Source organism: Erigeron canadensis, chromosome 1, assembly GCF_010389155.1.
Source record: "Erigeron canadensis isolate Cc75 chromosome 1, C_canadensis_v1, whole genome shotgun sequence".
In the NCBI taxonomy this organism is placed as follows: domain Eukaryota; kingdom Viridiplantae; phylum Streptophyta; class Magnoliopsida; order Asterales; family Asteraceae; genus Erigeron; species Erigeron canadensis.
The window spans coordinates 51,629,027-51,651,918 of NC_057761.1; the positions used below are offsets into that span (position 1 = coordinate 51,629,027).

Below are 22,892 nucleotides of genomic sequence, written 5' to 3' on the forward strand. Positions count from 1 at the left end.
CGATCACTTTTGGTAGTATGTGATAATAATGGTACATAGATAAGGTACACATTTCTTTTCAAAAGCTTAACTTTCTATCAACAACAAGAATCATCACAATTCAACTACACCATGAATACTTAGCCCAGAAGCATGTAGTTTCCATCTTCTGACACAAGAAAGCCTTGATGAACCACATTCACAAGAATTTGGATAACAATTAATTGGCAACTTTTAATAAAGATTAAAGATTAGATAGATTTCACAATTCATACCAAACTATATGTTTATAACACACGAGTTAATTACTATAACATGAGTTAAAAGAAGGGAGAATACTCATAAACTTTGATTTCCTCAAAGTTGAAAGAATGCAGCCGGTAGCCATGAAGCCACGAAAACCATTCGATAGATTGATACTTCCACTTGAAAAACCCATGTGAGAATACACTCGAAAACCACATAAACGTGACATCCCTGGAATGGTGACTTTTTATTAGATTGAACTCCGTCGTCCAAACTTTTTTGATATGGGAAGAATTGGTCAACGCTTTTGTAGTCACGTTAATGTGGTGGTACTTCAAGAACGACAAAGAAATAACATCTTTCTGATTCTCTGATATATTGAACTTCACCATTCATAAGAGTTAGTATTTTTCGACACATGCTTAGTCCTAAACCTTCTTCGCTTGACCATTCACTGCTATGAAACATGTCTTGAACCAACTCCGGCGATAGACCTTCACCAGGAGACATGATCCTTCACAATGCACATGAGAAGACATGAATTGATTCTTATAATGTTTGGTCCATTTAACAAAACTTATTTCAAGATATATATATATATATATATATATATATATATATATATATATTGTGAAGAAATAAACTCACAAGCATAAGCCTTGAATTTCAAGTTCACTCAAACCCTAAAAAAATTGGTAATGTTCATGTTTTTTGGGTTGGTTTCGGTTTCTTTAGACCTCAAAGAGCCAAGATTTGGTGTCCATTTTGTACATTCTTGCCAATTACCATGCTTTTATTAATTGATCATAGTTCTGCAACTTTAGAATACGTTGGTAAGCATGTCTTGGCCAGTTGGCCAACTATAATTCCCATATTAAGTCACGAAACAGCTTTAAGCCTAGTAGTATTAAGGTGGGCCAACAAGAAATGGGTTGGGGTTTAAGTCCTAAAGGGGAGTAGGGGACAATGGTGTATTAAAGGTTTTTGATGCCTCGTGCATGTCTGTGGGTATGTTTGTTGTTAACAGAAAAGCAAGAGCACAAAGTTATAGTAAACGTACCTAAATGCAACATGTACAACATTTCCATCAGAAGTTTGCTTCAAGGTCGGGCGAACTTGAAGTTCCACCCAACCCCCTGGTGAGGGCGAATGACGTGCCATATTCAACAAGAAGTCTGTCAACACTTGTTGCATCCTCGCTTGATCACCGTAAATGGTCAATGTTTTGACTTCCTCTGGAATATCTCGGATCAGTTGTAGACCTCTATGCTGCAGCAGTAACATTACTTGGCTCACCACAGCATTGATTACATTCCCAAGTACAAATTCATGTTTCTCCATCTCTAAAGAACTATGATAAAAATAATACAAAAAACAAACAAACAGTGAGCTCCTCTATGATGATGTTGTGGAAGAAAAAGCTATTTTGGACAAATTTGTGGAAATGTAAATGCAAAAGTGACCATCATTCTTGATGGTTTATTGACCAAATATTGCTATTTCTTGCTTAGTGTAGTGTTTTGTGTTTTTTCTACCATTCATACTGCAAGCACGTTGGAATGTATGGAATCTAAGCCATTTAGGATGCTTTATACAGCAATATAGAAGGTGGTAGTTGTGACTCATTTACCTAAGATTTTGGGTTGTATTTTATCTGCAACGTGGTAAAAGGGATGAATGGAAGACTTAGCTAATACATAAACGGGTCAACCTGGTCAGAAAAGGCACCCAAAATGATTTCAAACATTAAAACCTCCTAAATGAAACTGTTAGATTGTTGATTTCGAACTACAAAACTTTTGTAACCTTAAAAATACGTTACGTATTCATAAAGTTCAAAAGTTGGACTAGAAGTTGTTGATGGATCTGTACAAGTCCTTTAAAAGTTACTCATTTTAATCTGAGCCCATATTGACGCGTTCTCCAACCCATCCAATTTGCCACATCTATAATCAATACTTAGAAGAGAACTTACCCCTCTTGGATGTTTTCCTTATCAACATCTTTTATGATCTTGAACATTTGTTTCTCACATGCTGCAGAAGTTTCAAGCAACTGCTTCTGATCTTCGGTTAAATCTGATGCTTCCAAAAGAGAATTTGCAAAACGAATGCCACTTAACGGATTTTTGATCTCATGACAGATATAAGCCAATTCTTTCATTCTCTCATGACACTTCTTTTCTTGTTGCAATTGTACTTTAAGTGCTTGTTGCAATTCCGGACTTGCAATTTGCAAAAAACAAAAGGCCCCAATAACCTCTCCTGCCACATTCATCCTCTTATTAGCTGTTAAAAGAACTTGAACGTATTTCCCATTTTTGTCAAAGAATGAAAAGGGGTACTTTTCCGTATCTTGGCCTCCGATTGCATTATGCAGAATGATCATGAATTTTGTCAAAGAATCAGGACCTTTTAGACGACAAACACTTCCAAAAATTTCCCCAACCAAGGTTTTACCAAGGATTTCTGCTCGAGTCCAGCCCGTAAGTTTCTCCATGGCAATGTTCCACTCTGAGCAACATGTGTTCTCATCGGAAGCAAATATAGGTGGTATTAGAGCACTTGGGTTCTGAACAATGGCCTTGTAATCGCCTTGAATTTGAATAAATTTATCCATGACAACTTTTTGACGGGTGACATCTTGGCCAACAAAGCAAACTCCTACTATGTTATCGGTGTAGTCTTTGCTGGAACAAGCATTGACTACTACAAAAACCGCGGTTTCTTCCATTGACGAATTGAATGTCTTCAACTTGATCTCCACATTTTTATCTTCTTCACCTGTGTTAATGGACAATGATACCTTAAGTGTTGAGTATCATGGCCCATACAACGTGTTTATGTGCAAAAATGAAGCAAAATAACCAACACCAGTCAACCTGGATTAGCTTCAGGTAGCAAAGTTATATCCAGGCTTGAAAACTTTTCCAAAAATCTGTTGTTTAGAGATGGAACTATGGTAGGGTTGGGTACCGATTTTTTAGTTTAAAACATGTCATTTTTAGTACTGAGGGCTGGGTTAATTGGTAATTCTTTTTATCGAATAAACAGCAGGATGGTTAGGATGAAGAATGCAATATTATTACTCTAATATACTAGGGAGCCTGCTATTTAGCCCTTCAGGCTATGGATAAGGTGCACCAAAGGGTTATACATTGTGGTTGAAAATTATATTTAAGGGACAGTCATTTTTATGTACAATATCTTACTGTATGTTATTCATAGGTCTAAAGGCCGTGATTAGCAAAATTTAAAACTTAAATATTGAATAATACCAATTAGAAGGTTATGCTTAAAAAGAAACTTTTTACCTTTTTAGCGACTTTCTACTTGTTTGACCCATTTGAGACAACACTACCTGGAGGTGGCATTTTAACTCACTTAGAAATGAATGGGCCAATTCGACTCATGTTCTCTTTCAAACAGGTTTAATGGGTAAAAGAAAGCTACAAGGGGAACCTGTCAAACAGGGTGAAATCTCTATAGTTATAAGAAATGATCCTTTAAAATTGTTTTTGTCAAGACTTTTAGTTTAATACATCTTACTTTTGAGGTATGGGTATAATTTATAAAGAAAACTTTATAACAAGAGCAGAAAAGTGTTTGGGGATTAACAAGGGTTGTTCCAGCCTGTTTCAGCAGTTCTAAAGGAACCATTCCCCCCCCCCCATTACCCATCCCACCTGTGTGTGCTGCTTATATTTCTTACTCTCACGCAACCCATATCGATCAGTACATATTATAATGGTTGAATTTGAAGCCTCTTTTGGTTTATTTCAATTTCACATTTCCACTATTAGATGTTGAACCGAATTGAGTCATTTCATTAAATAATCTTTAACCTGTTAGTAAGGAAGATGGGAAGAGAATGGATGTCACTAAAGCGATACCTCTTAACGCACGATCCAAAAGTTTAGCAACTGTTTCTTCTGATTCTTTATACACAAGATCCTGAACCAATGATTTCCCCATAGCATTCTCCACTGACAAACCAGTTAATTCTGCAACCTTTGCATTCCATCCATTTATTCGACCTTCAACATCAACTGCAAGTATAGGAGCAGTTGCAGTCTCTATTAACCTAACCATTTCTCGTGCAACCGAGCTAAGTTCATCCATACCTTGCAACTCCATATCTTCATAATGAGCATTAACAACAGCTTTTGAGTTATTTTCATCAACATCTTTAAATGAGTCTCTCAAAATAAGCTGTAACGAATGTATTGCATCCATTTCAGCATTCTCCCATGGCAAACTCCTACTTTTCACCACTTCCAAAAATGCATTAAAAGAAGAACGCGGATGCATTCTTTGACCATCATCTTTATCTTCCGGATGATGTTTAGCACCACCCCATTTTATCTCTTTGGCAGTATTTGATCTGAACCAAAATAATATATCTTTAGATGTAATGTAAGCCACTGCCATCCCACAAACTGCATCCCCCAGAGCTGTGGCTCCTGGATAACCTGCATCGGCTAAACTATCAGTGCTTAAACCGGTTGAATCAAGGTGCACTGCAGTTAGCCAATCGATAATATCTTTGATTTGGGCTTCAGTTGGGGTTACACCTAGCGGGTAGTACTTTCCTTGATTGTAAAGTGCAGCCCCATCACATTTTATAAGATCCATGATACTTGGGCTTTGAGTCACTATACCCGTTGGTGAGTCACGAAGAAGCATATCACATAATAAAGTTTGTGTTCTTAAAATGTGTTTTTCCGACATTTGAGCAGCTAACTGTAATTCCATATTTAATTGAAGCCCAAACGCCTGCATCAAAAATTCACAAGCGTAACGAAGAGGAAAAGGAATACAACGGGCCGATGTATGATGACAAACAACTAAACCCCAAAGTCTCATTGAAGCTCTTTGTCCTGTATTTTCATCATCTGGTCCATTAATAATTACTGCCATGGCTAATGAAGCTATAGAGCCCATGTTGGCCATGTACTGAGCATGACAACCATGAGGGGCCCGAAGAGTCGAACCCACCAAGCTCAATGGTTGCATTAATGCCTCGTCTTGGATCACACGAACAGGATTCGTATGACAGTCAACAATCATTCTAACACGGTTTTGCCTAAACAAGAATCTTGAAGCTTGAGGTATATCTGTAGCCGGATAATGCAAACCAATATATGGATCCAAATCAGCCCGTTTGCATTCCGCTACAACTTCACCATGCTCATCTTCATGAAACTTATACACCATAACCCGATCATAACCCGTAAGTTCCCTCACATTTTGCACAACAGTATCACACAAAAGCTTAATATCTCCACCTGGCAAAGCCTGCAACTTTGAAATGGCCCGAACAGCCAGCTTTTGAGACTGAACCGCCCCAGCAATAGACAAAGCCGGATCTTCAGTCCTAGCAGGCTCTAAATCAATCACAATCCCTACATCAATCCTATGCAAGATCGCATAAAACGGTTTCCCTGAATTCTTGGAATGAACCCAAAGAGGGTTCAGTAAAGTAATCTCTCTAGCCCGAAAAGCTCGTTCTAGCAACACAGAACTAGTAGGGGTGAAAAGGGTCTTAACATCTGTTCCAATTGTCAAGATTTCTTGTTTTTCTATACTTGGTACAGATTGGGGAGCTAAGCCTAATCTTTCTCTAGCATTCTCACTAAAGGCAATGACTTTAAAACTCGAATCATCGATAGCAATCATGCAACCAAATGGCTGAATGTGACCACCTCTTTGAATTCTTGACAAATAAGCAGTTATTTGTTGTTCAGGAATTGATGACTGTGTTGTAGTTTGAAGTGACTTTGAATAATCAAAAGACTTACCAGAGCCACCAGATTGTTCAAATACAGCATGCAATCTTGCATCAACTGTAAACTGTGCAGTTGCTTTGCTTACTGAGTCAACTACCTTGTTGTAGTTTGAAGTTGATGATGATGGTTGTTGGGCTTTTTGGTTATTGTTATTATAATTATGCCTATGAAGTTTTGAGCTTGTTCTGCTTCCTGAAGCCATTTTTCTTGAAAAAAGATTGAAACTTTTTTTTATTTTTTTTGCAAAATTTAGATATGTTTCTTCTTAAATCAAAATTGTCACTGAAGAATGAAGTTTTAAGCTAGTTTTACTTCCACAGGCCATTTCTTTTCTTTTTTTTGAAGAAAAAAGGAAAAAAAGAAAAAAGATTGTAACTTTATATAAATTAATGTGTGCCCATGATGAACTTTACTAAAATTTAGTGGTGGTATTTTTTGTTGCTACGAAGTGTGTCATGTGGCCTTTTAAATAAGCTGCATCATTCTGAAGAGGTGAAAATGGATGAATATTGAATGATGTACAAGATATTATGCATGGTGTCCATCATGTGATGAATTAAGATGCGGACTTGGGAATGATTGTTTTGTAAAAAAATTATATATTAACATACTGGATTACTGGTTGATGTATTTATGTTGAGAGAAACATCAGATTGTATCTGGTCTGATACTGTTATATTCAGTATGGAGTATTGACTGACTGTCTCTCTCTCTCTTTCCTTTTCTTTTAGATTACGAGTATTTTTTTGGAAAAAAAAAATAATCTTTCATTTTTCTTAAACGACTACGGAGTAATACTTACTCATCATTCAAGGATCGAACGTTGATTTTCACTTCAACACGCAAGAGCCTCTATCAACTCTGCTTACATTGACACGATTAATCATTAAAATATATTTTTAAAAAACTTTCCTAGCAATTACTATAAAAAACCACCCCTGTATTTCACACATGTTAGAATAAAAAACTCAGTCCCCTATATGTGAAGAGAGACAACAAGTAAATCCTGCTGTTAACAGCATATTAGACACTCCCTTATAAATTATGAATAGATAATGAATGAGTACAACTAACATGAAATGAAAGACATTAAAAAAATTGTTAAGAGAAAATTTTCATATATTAATACTTTAATTTTATTTAAGAAAATGATAAACATAACCCTTGAAGCTATGTTTAAGGTGTTATTAACTTATTACATGACATAATGTTGTATATTAGATCTTATTCCATAAATATCGAAAGTGGTTATGTTTGACGTACAAATTATTTATCTATGAAGTAACATGCTAAACATAGCCCCACAGATATTGTTAATAATGATAAAACTTAAATTTTGTATGCAAAGTAATTAATTAATATTTAATGAGAACAAGATAAGATACCGAAAAAGAAATCTCGATTTCTATCTCTATCTCTATTATTAATAAAGAAAGATTATTTCTAGAAGAAAAAATCCGATTTGTCATATTATAATTCTTCCTTACATTTTATATAATTAAAGATGATGCTATATTACAAAAATATATTTATTTTAATTTAACATATTCTTTTTTTGTTCTATCATAGTTCAAAATTTCCATTTAAGTTTTGATGAAATATTTATAAATTTAAACTAATGATATTTTTGAAGTAAAAAATTATTTTGGAGTTAAAATACATAACTACATAGGTTTAGCTCCTTTGGTGTTTCGAGTTTATGGCTACGGATATGTGAATTGTGTTTTGTTTTTATAGGTTGTAGGTTATATTATTTTTATCTATCAATGATGTTGTTAATATTATTCTACTTTAAAGCTTCAGCCATATTAATATTATTGATTTCAATGTTTGGTAATGTTAAGATCAAGGTTTGCCTCTTATAGCAATTTTTATTTTGTATATATATATATATAACAAAACATATTTGTAACGGCTCGGATTAAATCCAGGGTGATTAGCTAGTTTGAAATAAAAGAGAGAGAAAATATGAAGCCCAGTAAAGCTACGTAGCCATCCTACATGAATCAGTATTTTCGTGTTTTATACGAGTAATTGATATATAATTTTATTTTTTGTAAAGTTAGTTTCGATTCAGACGTGCTGGAGGCAATTTTAACCAACAAATTGCTGGACCTCTAACCCCCTGCTCATGGAAAATATCTTGAGATGAGAAACCCAATACTCGAACCTGAGATCTTGGGGAAAACTCATCTTCGGGGCCCACATAGTGGATTTAAAAGATACTCCTGGCGAACCCACCTAAATGGAGTTGGTTATATATATTCTGTTAAAAAATAAAAAAATAAAAAAATAAGTAGATGATATGACATATATTGTATTGTATAATAGATGATGATTATATATAGAAAGGAATATGATTAATTCTTTTAACTATATGGCCTAAAAAAATCATAATGATAAGATGGTAATATTTATCAAAATCAAAAATTAAGATTAAGAGAGAATTAGTGGAAAACATTTAATGATTAAAATACATTTATCAATTCTTTATCTTTTAAAATATCTTCATTAGCTCTTTATATTATCTACACCATTCGACGCCTCATCTACCATCAACAATCGTCCCCACCACCACATTGTCGCTGTCACGACAACCGCTGCATTGTCCATGTAACGTGCTAGTAATCATTAAACTAGATAAAGAAAAAAAAAAACTTTTGCAAATAAAAATTAATGATATTATACTTTGTAAGTTAGGAAATAAAACCTCTTATGTCAACATTTTCTCAATCCATTGACCTCGGTCTTACATTAGTATATATCCATTTATAATGATAGAGGTGTGGTGTAGCATGAAGCATCCACTTTATATAGCATTGTAGATTCTCTCTTGGAAATCTTTACTTGGTGTTGAGCTTTTGCTCGTTTCCCTGCCTAAATTGGTCGACATATATCCAGTCTTTTCCTTTATTCTTCGTAGTAGACATAAAACATAAACTGAATGGATTTGTAAGTAAGAATATATAATAATAAAGTAGGATTTGGTGTAATATTTAGCCGTTAAAAAAAAATAAAAAAATAGTGAAGTAGATAATGCAAAACAAAAGGTGTTAAGAATATGCTCGTCAATTTATATCTTCTTAGAAATATGTATTTACGAAACAGACTTCCGTAACTTTTGAAGAAACATAAACATTAAAAGTATATAGTCAATAAACTAATCCAAACATGCTTTTTGTTCACCAAGACCATCTCCAAGCTATGCTTAAAATGTCAAACTTTTTGTGTTTTTTTTCTTCCTTTAGAATTATCTTCTAATATAAAATATAATTGTTTTTGTATATCGAGTTAAGATTCACATGTTAATGTATTTATATAGGGGCGGTACCGCATGAGGGGCAAAGGGGGCAAATGCCCCCTTCAAAATTTAAATTTTGTCATGTATTTTTAATTTTTTCATCGATTTTATAAAATTTCTAATAGGTTTTTAAAATTTTGACCACTTTTATATTTATATTTCACGGATTTTTAATTTTGCCCTTTCTGTGATTTTTTCCTAGTACCGTCTATGTTTATTATACATGTAGCGATACAAAACTCACTAACCTCTATCGATTGACATGATGCGAAATGTGGACAAAATAAATACTCGTTTAAGCAAATTATTGATGGAAAACGAAATGCTTATACATGAAGGCAAATCAAAATGTACTTTAGCTATCTATATACGCTCTTGTCTTTACATGAAAGAAAAAATGAATATGTTTAATTTGTGTTTCATTAAATTCGAAAGAAACAAAATCAGATAGCAAAAAGGGCTGTTATCATTGTCGTAAGGCATGACATGGGTCAGTAAATAGCACGTGAAGTTATATATTGTCTAGCAATTGTCGTTGAGTTCCCCATTAAAGTATTAAACATTGATAGAACTTTTCTTTTTTCACCAACTATATGTTAGTTATTGTCGTTGAGTTTAGAGCTGACAATTTCCGACACGGACCTGTTAGCACGACACGATCTGATTTTTTCGCGTTTCGTATTTGGCCTTAACGTGTTTTGTTTCTTAACAGGTCCAAACCTGTTAAGACACGAATAGTTATCGTGTCCTAACAGGTCCGGACCTGTTAAAACACGATAAAACAAGTAGTATATATATGGACATGTTAAGACACATTAAAGACACGTTAAGGACCCGTTAAAGACACGTTAAGGACACATTAAGACACGATAAGACACGATAAGACACGTTAAAACACGATAAGATACGTTATCAGGTCCCTTAACAGGCCCCTTGTCGTGTAACTTTTAACAAGTCCCTTATTGTGTAACCTATTAAAAATCGTGTTCGTGTTTGGAAAAACTGACACGATTAGCTATCGTGTCGTGTTCGTGTTTAACCTTATCGTGATCGTGTCTTATCGTGTCGTGTCGGACGCAATATGCCAGCTCTAGTTGAGTCCATCGTTAAACATATCACAATTCTGCATCCGGAACAATAGGAGTACATGTGTTTACATAAGTCAATTGGACAGACCGAAGAAATTCATTATTTAGCACCTTCAAAACGAAGCAATCGGAGGCCAAGCTCTCAACATTGGCAAACAAAAGAAAAATACGCACATATCAATTATTGGATAACACGTACGATCACGATAACATTCCACTATATCAGAATAACATGATCATGATAACGTTGAGGGCTCAAAAAAAAAAAAAGAAGCACCGGCCATATGTATCACTAGATCCAATTCCAAATACCAAACACTACACACCCATTGAATATGTTCCAAAGACAAACGATTCTTGGCCTCAAAATAAATTGCCACGATGACTTGTACATTGTGCATTGAAAGTAGTAATATCAACCAAAAATCAAAGTGGGCCTTCATAGGTAACACTGTACTGGGCCCTACCGAAGTTGTCTTTATAATTTTGGGATCACATTCATGCCACGTGAAGATTGTACCCGTTATTTTTCCAGCCATCGATTTGGTAAACCAATGAGAGAAAGTTTCACAATTGAAGCCCACTATGTACATGGGGCACAGCACGTGGTGTGGGCCATATGGACGTTATGTATCACACGTGCTATCCGCACAACATCCAATAAACATACGCCCAGTCGATCATGTGGGCCTCATTAATTCCGAACGTGGTGGGCCGACCAAGTGAGTCACAGGCCACGAAATCACTTTGTACATGACTACTTTTATTTATAACTTTTAGTACATGTTAATAGAAATAAAAATCTTATCTTTTTTAATATCTGTAAATAAATTACTAACATATACTATATAACTTATGAAATGATGCTTCTAGAAAATATTAGATTAATCCAAAAAATTACACAAAATATGTTTAATAAAAGTTGCTGATAAATAACCATTGTTTAAATTACGTGTAGGGTCATAGCCTACTAGCAACTCAAACGGTTTCATGAGAAGCTTTGAAAGACTGATATCCACTCACGGAGTCACGGGTCATTCAAAATTTGTAAAATTTTTTAAGGTCAAACTCGAGCTCTAAACTAATTATCGGGAACCAAAATCTAAAAACCGAGTGAGTATCAAACTCAAATAAATGAACAAGCATCAAACTCAAGCACAAACAGTACCCACATCCGGCTTACTATCAAATGAGCTGAGACCAAGCTTCCCGGTAACCAACTCAGTTAAACCTTCTAATAACTAGTATAAGATAGATTCCAAATTTTACTGGGATACCTTAGTTTACTGGTGTTATTATTATATAATGATAAAGAAGGTTGATATGGAAAAACAATGAAAAAAATGAGGTGATAAAATCCCAATAAATACAATACTGCGGCCTTGTATTGCAAAACTTGTAATTCTAAGATTTTTTTTTCTTTTCCTTTCTTTCTTTTATCCTTTCTAAAAGGCGCTCTTATTATTCCACAGACCAACATGTGGTCACCAAACTGTACATGAAAGTAATTCAAGATTGTAAGAAATCCAGAAAGCGAACAAAGTAGACATAATTGAGTTGTTCACTGTATTGTGTGGAAGGACCCCATTGAACATATGGGGCCGATATAAACACAACCAAGGACAAAAATTTGGACTATCCGTCTACCTACATACAACTATATAGGTAAATGAACATTGCACATAAAGCAAAGCATCTGATGACAACTTATATACTATTACAGGCAGCTTAGCCAAATTAATCAGCAAGTTGCATACAACTATGTATAGACAGGTGTGTCACTACATTCTAGCTAACGTACCATTGAATTAAAACACAGGCCATCTTTACAATTAAAAATGTATATGTGAAGTCATCACTTCACTATAACTCAAAAAGAACTCTCCTCAAATGCTATAGCAGTCTGTCATAGTATGATGGGGGTCATTGTAAACTTCTTATGAAGACTACTGTTACCAACTATTGAAAATGGCTAGATGGAGAGGTTTTTCCCTGTTCGGGTTATTCAGGGAAGGGGAATGGAGAGCCACTTTTTGACTCAGATGTTTACCTAGGTTAGGATTTTTCGCCCTTGGCAGGTTCCAACAATTAACCTGGCCACCCCCAAGATGTTTACCTAGGTTAGGATTTGAACCTGAAACCTCTACTCTGAGAAAACAGGACTCCTGAGTCCTGACCACTAAGCCACCTTGGCGGTAGTTTTTACCAACTATTGAAAAGACATAGTGAACTTGAAACATTTACATAATTTACATCTGACATTTACAAGAAATTATTTGGTCGAATGGTATGCTCAAACTTAAAACTATCATCGTAGACAACATAAAAAAGTTTGCTAGATAGAACATCAGATTAAAACATTTTTACAGAATATAGATAAACACAAATACGGATTCCATCCACAGAAAAATGTGCAATGACACAATCCAGATGATCATAAACATAATCACAAATCACAAGTTAACTTACAAATGGCTTCCATGAGGAGAGCTAAAGTTCAGTATTTATCATCAGGTTATCATCTTCCAGATTGCATTACAAGTATCAAAATCATTCATCTCCTGAGAATCGAGCTCGAATTTTTCAACCACTTTCTTTTGTTTATCAACAATATCTGTGATTAATGAAATTAAAGAATTGCAGATTGAAAAAGAATATGTCAAATTGGAATCTAGTAATAAGACTATCACAGCAAACAAACAATTAGAAGTAAACATAACAAAGGATACATCCGGATATCTTGGATTGACCATTCAAATCCGGAATGATGCTTGTTACAGATGCATACATTGAGAGCTTCATTCTGCGTAAAGAAAAAAACATATATTACTTTCTCCCTCGAATAAAGAGAAATGAATTAGTTAGCAGATCATTTAGGCACAGTTGATTAACAGACATTATATGCTTTGTTTTATGATTCTCAAACATATGTTTTTTCAAAATAAGAATGCATAGATAAAGGTGATGACACTTAACTAATTCATTAAGTTTGTCGATGGACTTACTGGGATTTCATTTCATCTTGTTCAAGTTTTTCCAGAACCTGCTTTCTATCTTCAATCGAACTTTGTTGCTCATCAAGATCTTTAATTTGATCAGTAATAGCTGTGTAGACAATATTGGAAAATAATCAGTAATCAAATTGTCAAAAGACGTAAAGTGATTAGATTTTAGTATTTAAAAGCCTTATCTAAGCTCCTCTTGTAACAAAGTCGCCCTATGAAGCTCTTCATCCAACTCTTTCTGCAGCATATCAATCTCTGCATCTAAAGCAACTTCGGCCTTTGCATCTTCCGTTTTTTGCTTGCATAAGTCTATCTTTTTTTGATAATCTGTTGCACGAAATACTATTCTATTCAGAAGATCAAAAGCAACTAGTGTCTGGCTGACCAGTGATCACTAGAAGCGGCTATGTCAGCCTGTTAATATGAAAAAGAGTAACGGGTCAAATGGACCAAACAGGCTAAACAGTCAAGAAGTCATCTAACGAGGGGACATTTGGGATTGCTAATCTGAAAGTGTTTATGCCTTTTAAAATAAGTAGATATGCAGTTTTCCAGAAGCTTATTGGCCTACGTCATCCTCATTAAGCTCCAAGAAATGGAGTTTAAGCTTATTCGCTCATTTTGCTTGTAAAAAACTAATAAGCTAACCAAAATACGCGTATCTAGACACCTAAAATGAAGCTTACTAACTTTGAAAACTTAATCTTAAGAAATAATAAACCACACAAATAAATCCCCAAATATAGACTAATAATTCTAAAATATAGACTAATAACTCTAAATTGCAGAATTAGGTTTTCATATTTAAATCAAAATCCACAAAACAGAAAGAATTCAAACTTACCAAAATTAACAGTCAAAACGTTTATTATTTACAGCCAGTTCAAAAGGAAAAAAAAATATAAAAAATAAAAAAGTAGAAACCTTGAAGAGAAGAATGAAGGGCAGCGAGATCTGAACGGGAAGTGGAACGGAGAGAACGTGAAGTATTAAGACAGTAATTCAAGGAATCAATGTCTTTCTGCGGGTCTGATATTATCTTCACTAATTCATCGCTGTAAACAGTTATATTATTATTTCTCTCCATTTCGTTTTTTCTATCTTTGAGTTTTCTAGGGTTTTCCAAAGGGAAAAATGAGTATGGAGGGAAACAAACAATTTTACAAACTTTAAAACCTTATTCATTAGCATTTTTTTTCTTTTATTTAGATCGCTTTTTCTTTTTCTAATAAATAAAAAATGAGATACGTGATAAAAGTAAAAGATATACAGTAAAATATTGGAAGATGGATATAAAATTGTTTTTATGTTTTAGGGCAGAGATCAATAGTTCATGACTGATTAAATTAAATCGTGTATTCAAAAACTTTCTTCATAAGCCAAATACTATCAACAACATTTGTAAACTGTTGGTGTTAAATTGAATAAGAAAAGCTAAAAAGATACTAAAATAAGAGTCAAGTTTTATACAAAGCAAGCAACACACTTTTTACTTCATACCCGCCTAACAATATTAAGCACGGTGAAAGTTTTATAGGCAAAAAAGCATCGGCAAGCATTGGCTATTTGGCAAGCATATAGCATGTGAATCGGCTAGTATCGGCAAGTTACATCGGTTAGTTTTGGCAAGTTATATCGGTTAGTTTTGGTCGATTAAAATAGACGTTGGGGGCATGTGAGAAGCAGGGGACACTAGCTTTTCAAATTGTTATTGGTGGATTTTTGTTGGTAGGTAAAAAAAAAATTGTTTATTTATTTTGATGACTTTGGCTCTTTTAATCGGCAAGATGGCAACTACACTCATGTAATCGGCACATTTTAACTCTATTTTGGCTTCTTTTTAACTTGGCCACATGTCAAACTTTTAGTGGTCATCAAAATAAATAAACAATTTTTTTTCTCACCTACCAACAAAAATCCACCAATAACAATTTGAAAAGCTAATGTTCCCCTGCTTCTCACATGCTCCCAACGTCTATTTTAATCGGCCAAAACTAGCCGATGTAACTTGTCAAAGCTAACTGATGTAACTTGCCGATTCACATGCTATAGGCTTGCCAAATAGCCGATGTTTTTTGCCGATAAAACTTGCCGATTACACCCTTGCCCCTAACAGCCTTGTATTTCGGTGTCAATGAAAAACATCAACAGGGTCAGCTGTACAAACGTTCATCAACTGGTTTCCAGCATGGTACTAGTAAGGTCCCGATATCATCATCCCACCCTCCTCTCCAGCGTGAAGAATACCATGCTATAATAATTGTGTGATACTGTGATGTGTTTGATTTTGCTAATTTTGATTTTCACTTCAAATAGTTGAAGACTTGAATTGGCCTAACTACAAAGCAGCTCGGGTGAGCACTTTCTTAAAGTTTAATACTACTATACTAGGCTGGGCATAAAATAACAAATGTAGATTGTTTTATTATACTGTTTGTCCATATACAAACTATAAGTAACGTTAGGTTTTAGGAACTTAACTATGAAACGTAATCACACATATATCAGGCAAGTGAATGACCAAAACTATCTGACAAAGTGTTGTAATTGTTCTTTCTACAAAAACCTGGAAGCATAATCTCAAAGAGTCAGACATGACACTTGATATGTAAATTCTTGTTACAAATATGAAATGGAGAAATTTCTCCCGTAATAAACTTACAATGACAGATACAAACAGAAGACCAGTCTAATGGCCCAACGGTCATTACAACAAATCGCATACACAAATGAGATAATCTAGATTGGAAAACTTTTTAAGAATGACATGTGTACTACTGAAATGATCACATGGTTAATCATTTTGTGTAAAGAACATCTTCCCATGGGTGCCTATATAGCGGCTGCTTCAGTCTCTTTTGGTCAAATGTATGCCTGCATATATCACATGATCCATTCATCAGTCAAATAGTGAGCAAAAAAAATAAAGATCCACAAAAATCCTATGTTGTGAGTTGTACTTATTGCAAAAATAACTGCACATGAGTTGAATGTACATATGTCCATTCACATGGTACAGCTAATGATGTATACGACAAGAGTTCTATACTAGCTTAGGTTGGCATTAACAGGTTTGGAGATCTTAAGTTATCTTTTTATACCACTCTTGTACTTGGTAGGTCTATTGGAGAGCTAGATGGATCAGTAAACGTGAAAGAAAGAAAAAAAAAAACTGACCCGATAAGACCAATGGAACGAGCCAAAACAAAGAGCCCATTGAGATACCCAATTGCCACAATCTCATCAATTTCTTGCTTGGTGAACATTCCACTACCCGCAAGAAGATCCAGAAACAGGGTACCAATTGCTCCATCGACGTTCATCACTAAGTTGTTTGCCTTTGAGAGAGTATAAGCCTCAACTTCTACTGCATATTCCATGTATTTTGTCGAAGGGAAATGTGTGCGAGCAAACAATTGTAGCAGCTCAACTCTCTTATCTCTATTATCACCTCTCTTGATCCTTATTAACGAGAACCAAACACATGTTAATTTCTTTCCATAAAAATTTGCTTTATGAAATGAGAAGAAAAAAACACACCTGTGTCCAATTCCTGGCACACGAATACCCTTCTTTTTCATGCTTTCAACAAACTCATATGGTGAAAGTTTCTGTAAGAAAAAGAAAAGAGAGAACGCAAAGATTTAGAACGATCCAATGACCATAATCTGATTCTGGGCTAGCCATGGTGCACTGTGCACCACAGATCAGCTGCCACGACTTTCCCAGTTGTGGTTGGTTCCAGATATGTCCCTAAGATTTCAACTTACCCTGTCATAAGCATCCTTGAAGTATCGCGCAGCATCATCAACAGCACCACCAAAACGAGGACCAATTGTTAGCAAACCTGTTTCAAAAAATACAATTACTTAACTAGAACTATGTAACTTAGAAACAAGATAAAGTTAAGATAGAAGTGAAGGTTGTTCGGTGTGTTTTGATTTTTGTCAGGAGCAGGAATGCAAACCACTCTTACTAAATAGTAAATACCTCTGTTGATGGCAATCAGACGACTTTTTTTGGTCCATGGTTCAATTGATAATATATTACAAAGATTTTATGATTATTTTCCTTTGTCATACACAGTTATTCTCACTATACATGGACTTACCCGATACAAGACTTGATACAAGATCTTTTCCTGCTCTTGCAGTGACTATTGTATTGTGAGCACCAGAGACACATGGGCCGTGATCAGCACACAACATGACACAAATCTGAGGAATAGTTGCACTTATTAGTCATAGAATAGCTATATAGTAAACATCTATTAAGAATGTCCTAAAATTGCAACATTTCATCATATGAAAAGTTTTCTACGTTCCTTTAATATAATGGGAAGACCTCAAATGTTGAAAAATTTCAAACTCTGCCTATAACTATATGCTAGTTAAACAATGCAATTTTCATCGAACAGAGATGGTATTCGAAAAGATAAAACTCAACATTTAACAACCTCAATAAATTGTGTGCAGTAGCGGGGAAGACTGCGTTTAAACCACAAAAGAGAAATAACGTCACCAATACCCAATCCCTTCTCAACAATTGTGGACATTGGCACCCCCGCATAGCATGGCTCTTCACCTGAAAATTGAGATTAAAGAAATCATTCGTTATAGAGAATTCATAAAAGCTAGAGGTGGCAACTTTGATCAATTTATCTTTGGGTCATAATTCTTCTTAAACAGGTAAAATGGGCAAATACAAATCATTTAACTAGATACAAAACAAGTCAAGAGTTCAAACACGCTAAAATGTCTCTCTAAATGAACTTCTAATAAACTTAAATTCGGAAGTCACTGATTCATAATGTAAAATTATTATTGCAAATCATGTCTAATGTATCAAGTACATGTAAAATATAGACAAATAAAATTTCCAGGTGAGCCCGTTTTACTTAACCCCGCCCATTCTGACCTAAACTAACAGAGTACCAGTTACTTGTTTCAACCCAAACCCGTTTAAACAAGTTACCGAACCGGGGTACCCACACAAACTGCCGATTGTCACATCTTATATATACATTACGCTTAATACTTCCTTGCAACATGTTCATACCTCTATCATCAGAGATGGTTGAAATAATATGAGTAGGAGCTCGCACTTTTCCACTCTTGATTGCCGAGTTAAGATCCTCAGGGATTTGTGGAGGAGTAATTTCCTTCACAGGGGTAATCTTGCCCTCCTCGGCCTATCCAAACACCATAGTGTTTTCAGTTCCTATGGAGCAAGGAAACAAAAGGATAACATTTAAGAATCGAGGCTTACCAATTTCTCATAAGTTTCCTTGATCGAAGTTTCAAATGCTTCATATGAAGTGGGGACCACAGCCCCGGCCTCTTTGAGTGCTTGATTTTTAGCTTGTGCAGACTCCATTTCACCACCACTTTTGGCGCCCTGAATGTTGGTTAACAATATTAAGCATGACGAAAAATATGACTCCTTTAATAGAGCTATAAAAGCATAAGAACTTAAGGTTATTTCCTCACCGCATGACCAAATTGAACTTCAGACTTAAAGAGGCGTGCACAAGTTCCACTGACCCAAGCACATACAGGTTTATTGATTTTTCCTGACTTTAGTGCTTCAACCAAGGAATATTCATCTCGACCACCAAGTTCCCCGAGCACAACAATCATTTTTATCTAAATTACACCAAATGAAAATGTCAACAACACACACAAAAAGAAGGCAATCCAGCAATGTACTAACTAAAAATATAATCTCAGGTACTGCAGTTTCTGTGAATGAAGGGTGTAACAAGCATACCTGTGGAATGTTGTTGAACCGCAAAACATGATCCGATAGAGTAGAACCAGGAAAAACATCACCTCCGATAGCAATGCCTAAGACAATAATGTATCCATGTATTTACTTAAATGATAACAATTTAACTATGTTATCAATTTCGGTGAAATTTCGGTTTTCGGTGGTGGGACATAATTTCGGTATTGAATTTCGGTTTAGATATCGTTTCCGAAATTTTCGGTGGTTTTGACCGAAATTTGATCGAAATACCACCGAAATTTCCGAAACTTAACCGAAATTTCGGTGAATTCTGTTTCATCACTTCCAGGTTTTACCTTTTACTCTTATTTATGTATATATATAAATATATATATAATATTAGAATTACCGAAATACCACCGAAAAAAACGATATTTCGTATACCAGTCCGTGACCGAAACACCGAAATTTATGTCCTTGACTACTTAGCAATTTAAATAACCATGGTGCAAATTTTCAGCTCTTACGATACTTTCTTCATATTAAGTAGTTAGTTTCAGCTCTTATAATATTTTATTAAGATTGAGTAATTTGAAACAAAATATTATTGCCAAACATTTTATAGTATTATTACCAAAAGAAGATTATGTACAACACAAGAAAAATGTACACTGAGAACACGTGTATTACCAAAACGAAGCCTGAATGTGCACAAAACAAAAGATCCAATGAACAAATACACTCAAATATGTTTTTATGTATACCTTCATAGATTCCATCAGTTACACGAGCAATTGTGTTGTATAATTCATTTGACATGCCACCCTGTATATTAACAAAAGCATTAAACTATCACAATCACTAAATAAACATTGATCGATACATGTCACTTGTAAGTCACAGATCAGTGATGGTCAATAATAGAGGTTAAATTGTTGACGAGCCAAACAGGTAACTTATAAGTTAGGTAAGAGGGAGGAGTGTTAAAGGTCAACTAGAAGGCATATTAATAATGCATAGAACAGCCTAGGACCTAGGTAACTTTATTCGAAGATATTTAATTATTCTTGTAAACATATACCGATTATTTATAGCAACAAACTACAAATATCATTCAAAAATTGATTTTGGTAAGAACTCACCAAACCCGTTTTGGGTCCGTATATTAATTACCCATTTTGACCAGTTACCCAACCCATCCTTTCTACTACTCTAGTTAACGACATAAGTTCAAAAATGTTTACGCACAGATTTTGACACAAATCCAACAGATCCAGGCCTGTACAGTTTGCTTTGTATAATATTATCGATTGTTCCGGCAGTATCACCAATCTTGAAAGCTCCAGCTTGAATCCCACCAACCGTGGCTGGCCCAATAACAACCTGCAAGAGCCATAAGTGCTTAACTTAGTCAACCCAGTCCACAAGCCAAGACAGGATGAAGCCATCAACTTAGGCAACAGTTGAGATCTCTACCTTGTTGTTTGACCTTGCATAGGATATTAACTCCTTGGTGTCTGATTCTGGAACACCCTCAGCTATAATCGCCACAACTCTAATAGTTGGTTGTTGTAGAGCAATCTTGGATGAAGCAGCAGCACTGTATAGATGACAAGATATCAATAACTGTCCTTTTAAAATAAAAATAAAAAAGCAAAAGGTACAGAAATAGCAATCCATATTTGATTCATGGGTGCTACAAAATACAAACAATGTAGAACCAACCTTCTGTATGATGCAAAGTTTATGAATACATCAGCAGTAGGGTGGGCAGCACAAGCTGATTCAATGCTGCAATATGGACACAAACACAGCTTAGTCTGCTAATATGCCAAGATAAGGTTTGACAGTGTTACAATCAGAAATGTGTAATAATAAAAACACACGTTGAATGTACTGGTATGGCAATCTCCTCTTGGCCAAAAAATAGTTTCTGAAATCCCTCGGCACCAGGGTTGATAATTCCAGCCACTGAAGGTGTTTCCCTCCCTTGAACATCAACAACAACAAAAAGTCATGTGACATCAGTCGAAAGTTAAACATTTACGAATATCAGAATAACAAAAGTTTACAATGCTTCTCACACACCGCAAAGGAAGTCAAAATCAAGCATCCGTTGAATGGGTAATTGCTTGAAGTTATAGAACAATGATTGTGTTGTACGCGAGAATATTTGTCCAGTCGCCATGGCGCTCACCCAAAATTACCTGTATATAACTAAAGTAAATATAATGATTTCCATGGAAACAGAAATCTAAACATATATAGAAGCGTACCATTGAAAGAACATAAAAAGCATGAAAATTGTGACCTATTTACTAAGTTATGAATTTTAAAATATAATCAACACAAATCAAGATCACCAATGGCAATGATGAGTATGTAACATTAATTCTAGTGATACGCTACCCAAAAAAAATAAATCTTGCAATGGTAATAGGATATCTCATATCGCAGCTTACGGAATTCGAACTTGGGATAATATAAATGTTTTGAAAACAATGCTTAAATTTGTATGAAAAGAACACTCACATCAACCACCAAGATTTAAAGTTAAGCATTTGATAGTTAAATCCAACACTAATATAAAAAGGCAAATCGCACAAAGAGGTATCCAACTTTATCAAAATTTGAACTTTTGAAAATTAACTTTTTTTCGAGCAATTTAAGGTATTTTACTGTTCATTCTTGTTTTCGTTCAACTTTTTATCGTCAGATTGAATGAGTGATATGATAAATGTGATGTACATAAAACAGAGCATATAATATATCAGATCAAAATCTAAACCACGAATATTATCATCACATTCCTAAATTGGCAATCACTAATTTGAAAAAATAAACCCTAACAATCAGTAAATCAGATCTAATTAATGATCACAGTTAAATACAAAATGTAAACAACAAATCAGATCATAAAATAAAATGTTGATCTCGGAAATATAGAGTAGATGGATCACACAGATTGATTTGATCTAAATGAGAGGAGAATTGAGAGAAATTCGAACCGGAAAACACGCAGAACCACAACTGAAAGCACACAAACACAAATATATGGATGGATGGATAGATTCAGAGTATATGTAAGTAGGAGTTTGTTGAAAGTTGTGGTGTGTGCGTGTATTTGTAGAGGAGTGTGTAAGACAGTAGTTGGTGTGTGATTGGATATAAATATGGAATGAAATTAGTGAGAAAAAGACAGAGGTGTTCGACTATTGAATGCTATCTTGATCTACAATTTTATTTTTTTTATTATTAATAAAGGTAGATAGATTAAAAAAAAATTAAAAAAGGAAAATGTAAATCTTATTCGCCTAAAAATTCTCCTAAAACTTTAAGAAGGTGAGATGTGCTACCCATTAATTTCCTTTCCTAATATGTCCCCTAATTTTTTCATATTTCGTTATCAAATAGTTAGGAGAATTTTTAGACTATTTTGTTAGGAAGATTAATTATTTTAAAAAAAAAAATTTTATATGTGTATGGGTCGGAGAATTGGAAATACAGATTTGATTCTCCAAGTAATGTCATTTATGAACCTCAAAGTATCATGTATGTCAAAATTTGTTTTTTAATTATTGTTTGTTGGTTAAGTAGAATATGAACTTGTTAGTGTAATACGTTTATTCCATTGATTAATTAAAATATATACATATACTACTACGGTATCCGCGTAATACGACGGTGGTATTCGTGACATCGTTTGGTGGTGATGACACAACTATCAGTGATGGTAGTGTTGTAAATTGATATAAATG

The 22,892-nt window shown here is 34.6% G+C and overlaps 3 protein-coding genes across 3 annotated transcripts; all 3 read right to left on the reverse strand.

The window, feature by feature from the left end:
- Nucleotides 1-187: 187 nt before the first annotated feature.
- Nucleotides 188-6,374, reverse strand: LOC122586128 (phytochrome B-like). Its single transcript, XM_043758235.1, has 4 exons — nt 4,118-6,374; nt 2,201-3,008; nt 1,286-1,576; nt 188-739 (listed from the first exon to the last, which is right to left on the reverse strand). The coding sequence occupies exons 1-4, from the start codon at nt 6,213-6,215 to the stop codon at nt 544-546; spliced, it is 3,393 nt and encodes a 1,130-aa protein (XP_043614170.1). The 5' UTR covers nt 6,216-6,374; the 3' UTR covers nt 188-543.
- Nucleotides 6,375-12,716: 6,342 nt separating this feature from the next.
- On the reverse strand, nt 12,717-14,557 carry LOC122585315 (kinetochore protein SPC24 homolog). The gene is made up of 5 exons (XM_043757442.1): nt 14,332-14,557; nt 13,593-13,734; nt 13,408-13,509; nt 13,132-13,205; nt 12,717-13,016 (listed from the first exon to the last, which is right to left on the reverse strand). Exons 1-5 carry the CDS (start codon nt 14,492-14,494, stop codon nt 12,913-12,915), a joined length of 585 nt encoding a protein of 194 aa, XP_043613377.1. The 5' UTR covers nt 14,495-14,557; the 3' UTR covers nt 12,717-12,912.
- A 1,425-nt stretch (nt 14,558-15,982) lies between these two features.
- LOC122599709 (ATP-citrate synthase beta chain protein 2-like) lies at nt 15,983-22,276 on the reverse strand. Its single transcript, XM_043772264.1, has 17 exons — nt 22,143-22,276; nt 21,223-21,341; nt 21,021-21,123; nt 20,860-20,925; nt 20,611-20,734; nt 20,383-20,517; nt 19,899-19,959; nt 19,177-19,253; nt 18,897-19,052; nt 18,676-18,804; nt 18,466-18,598; nt 17,864-17,991; nt 17,519-17,624; nt 17,178-17,254; nt 16,948-17,018; nt 16,585-16,869; nt 15,983-16,281 (listed from the first exon to the last, which is right to left on the reverse strand). Exons 2-17 carry the CDS (start codon nt 21,320-21,322, stop codon nt 16,206-16,208), a joined length of 1,827 nt encoding a protein of 608 aa, XP_043628199.1. The 5' UTR covers nt 21,323-21,341; nt 22,143-22,276; the 3' UTR covers nt 15,983-16,205.
- Nucleotides 22,277-22,892: the final 616 nt, after the last annotated feature.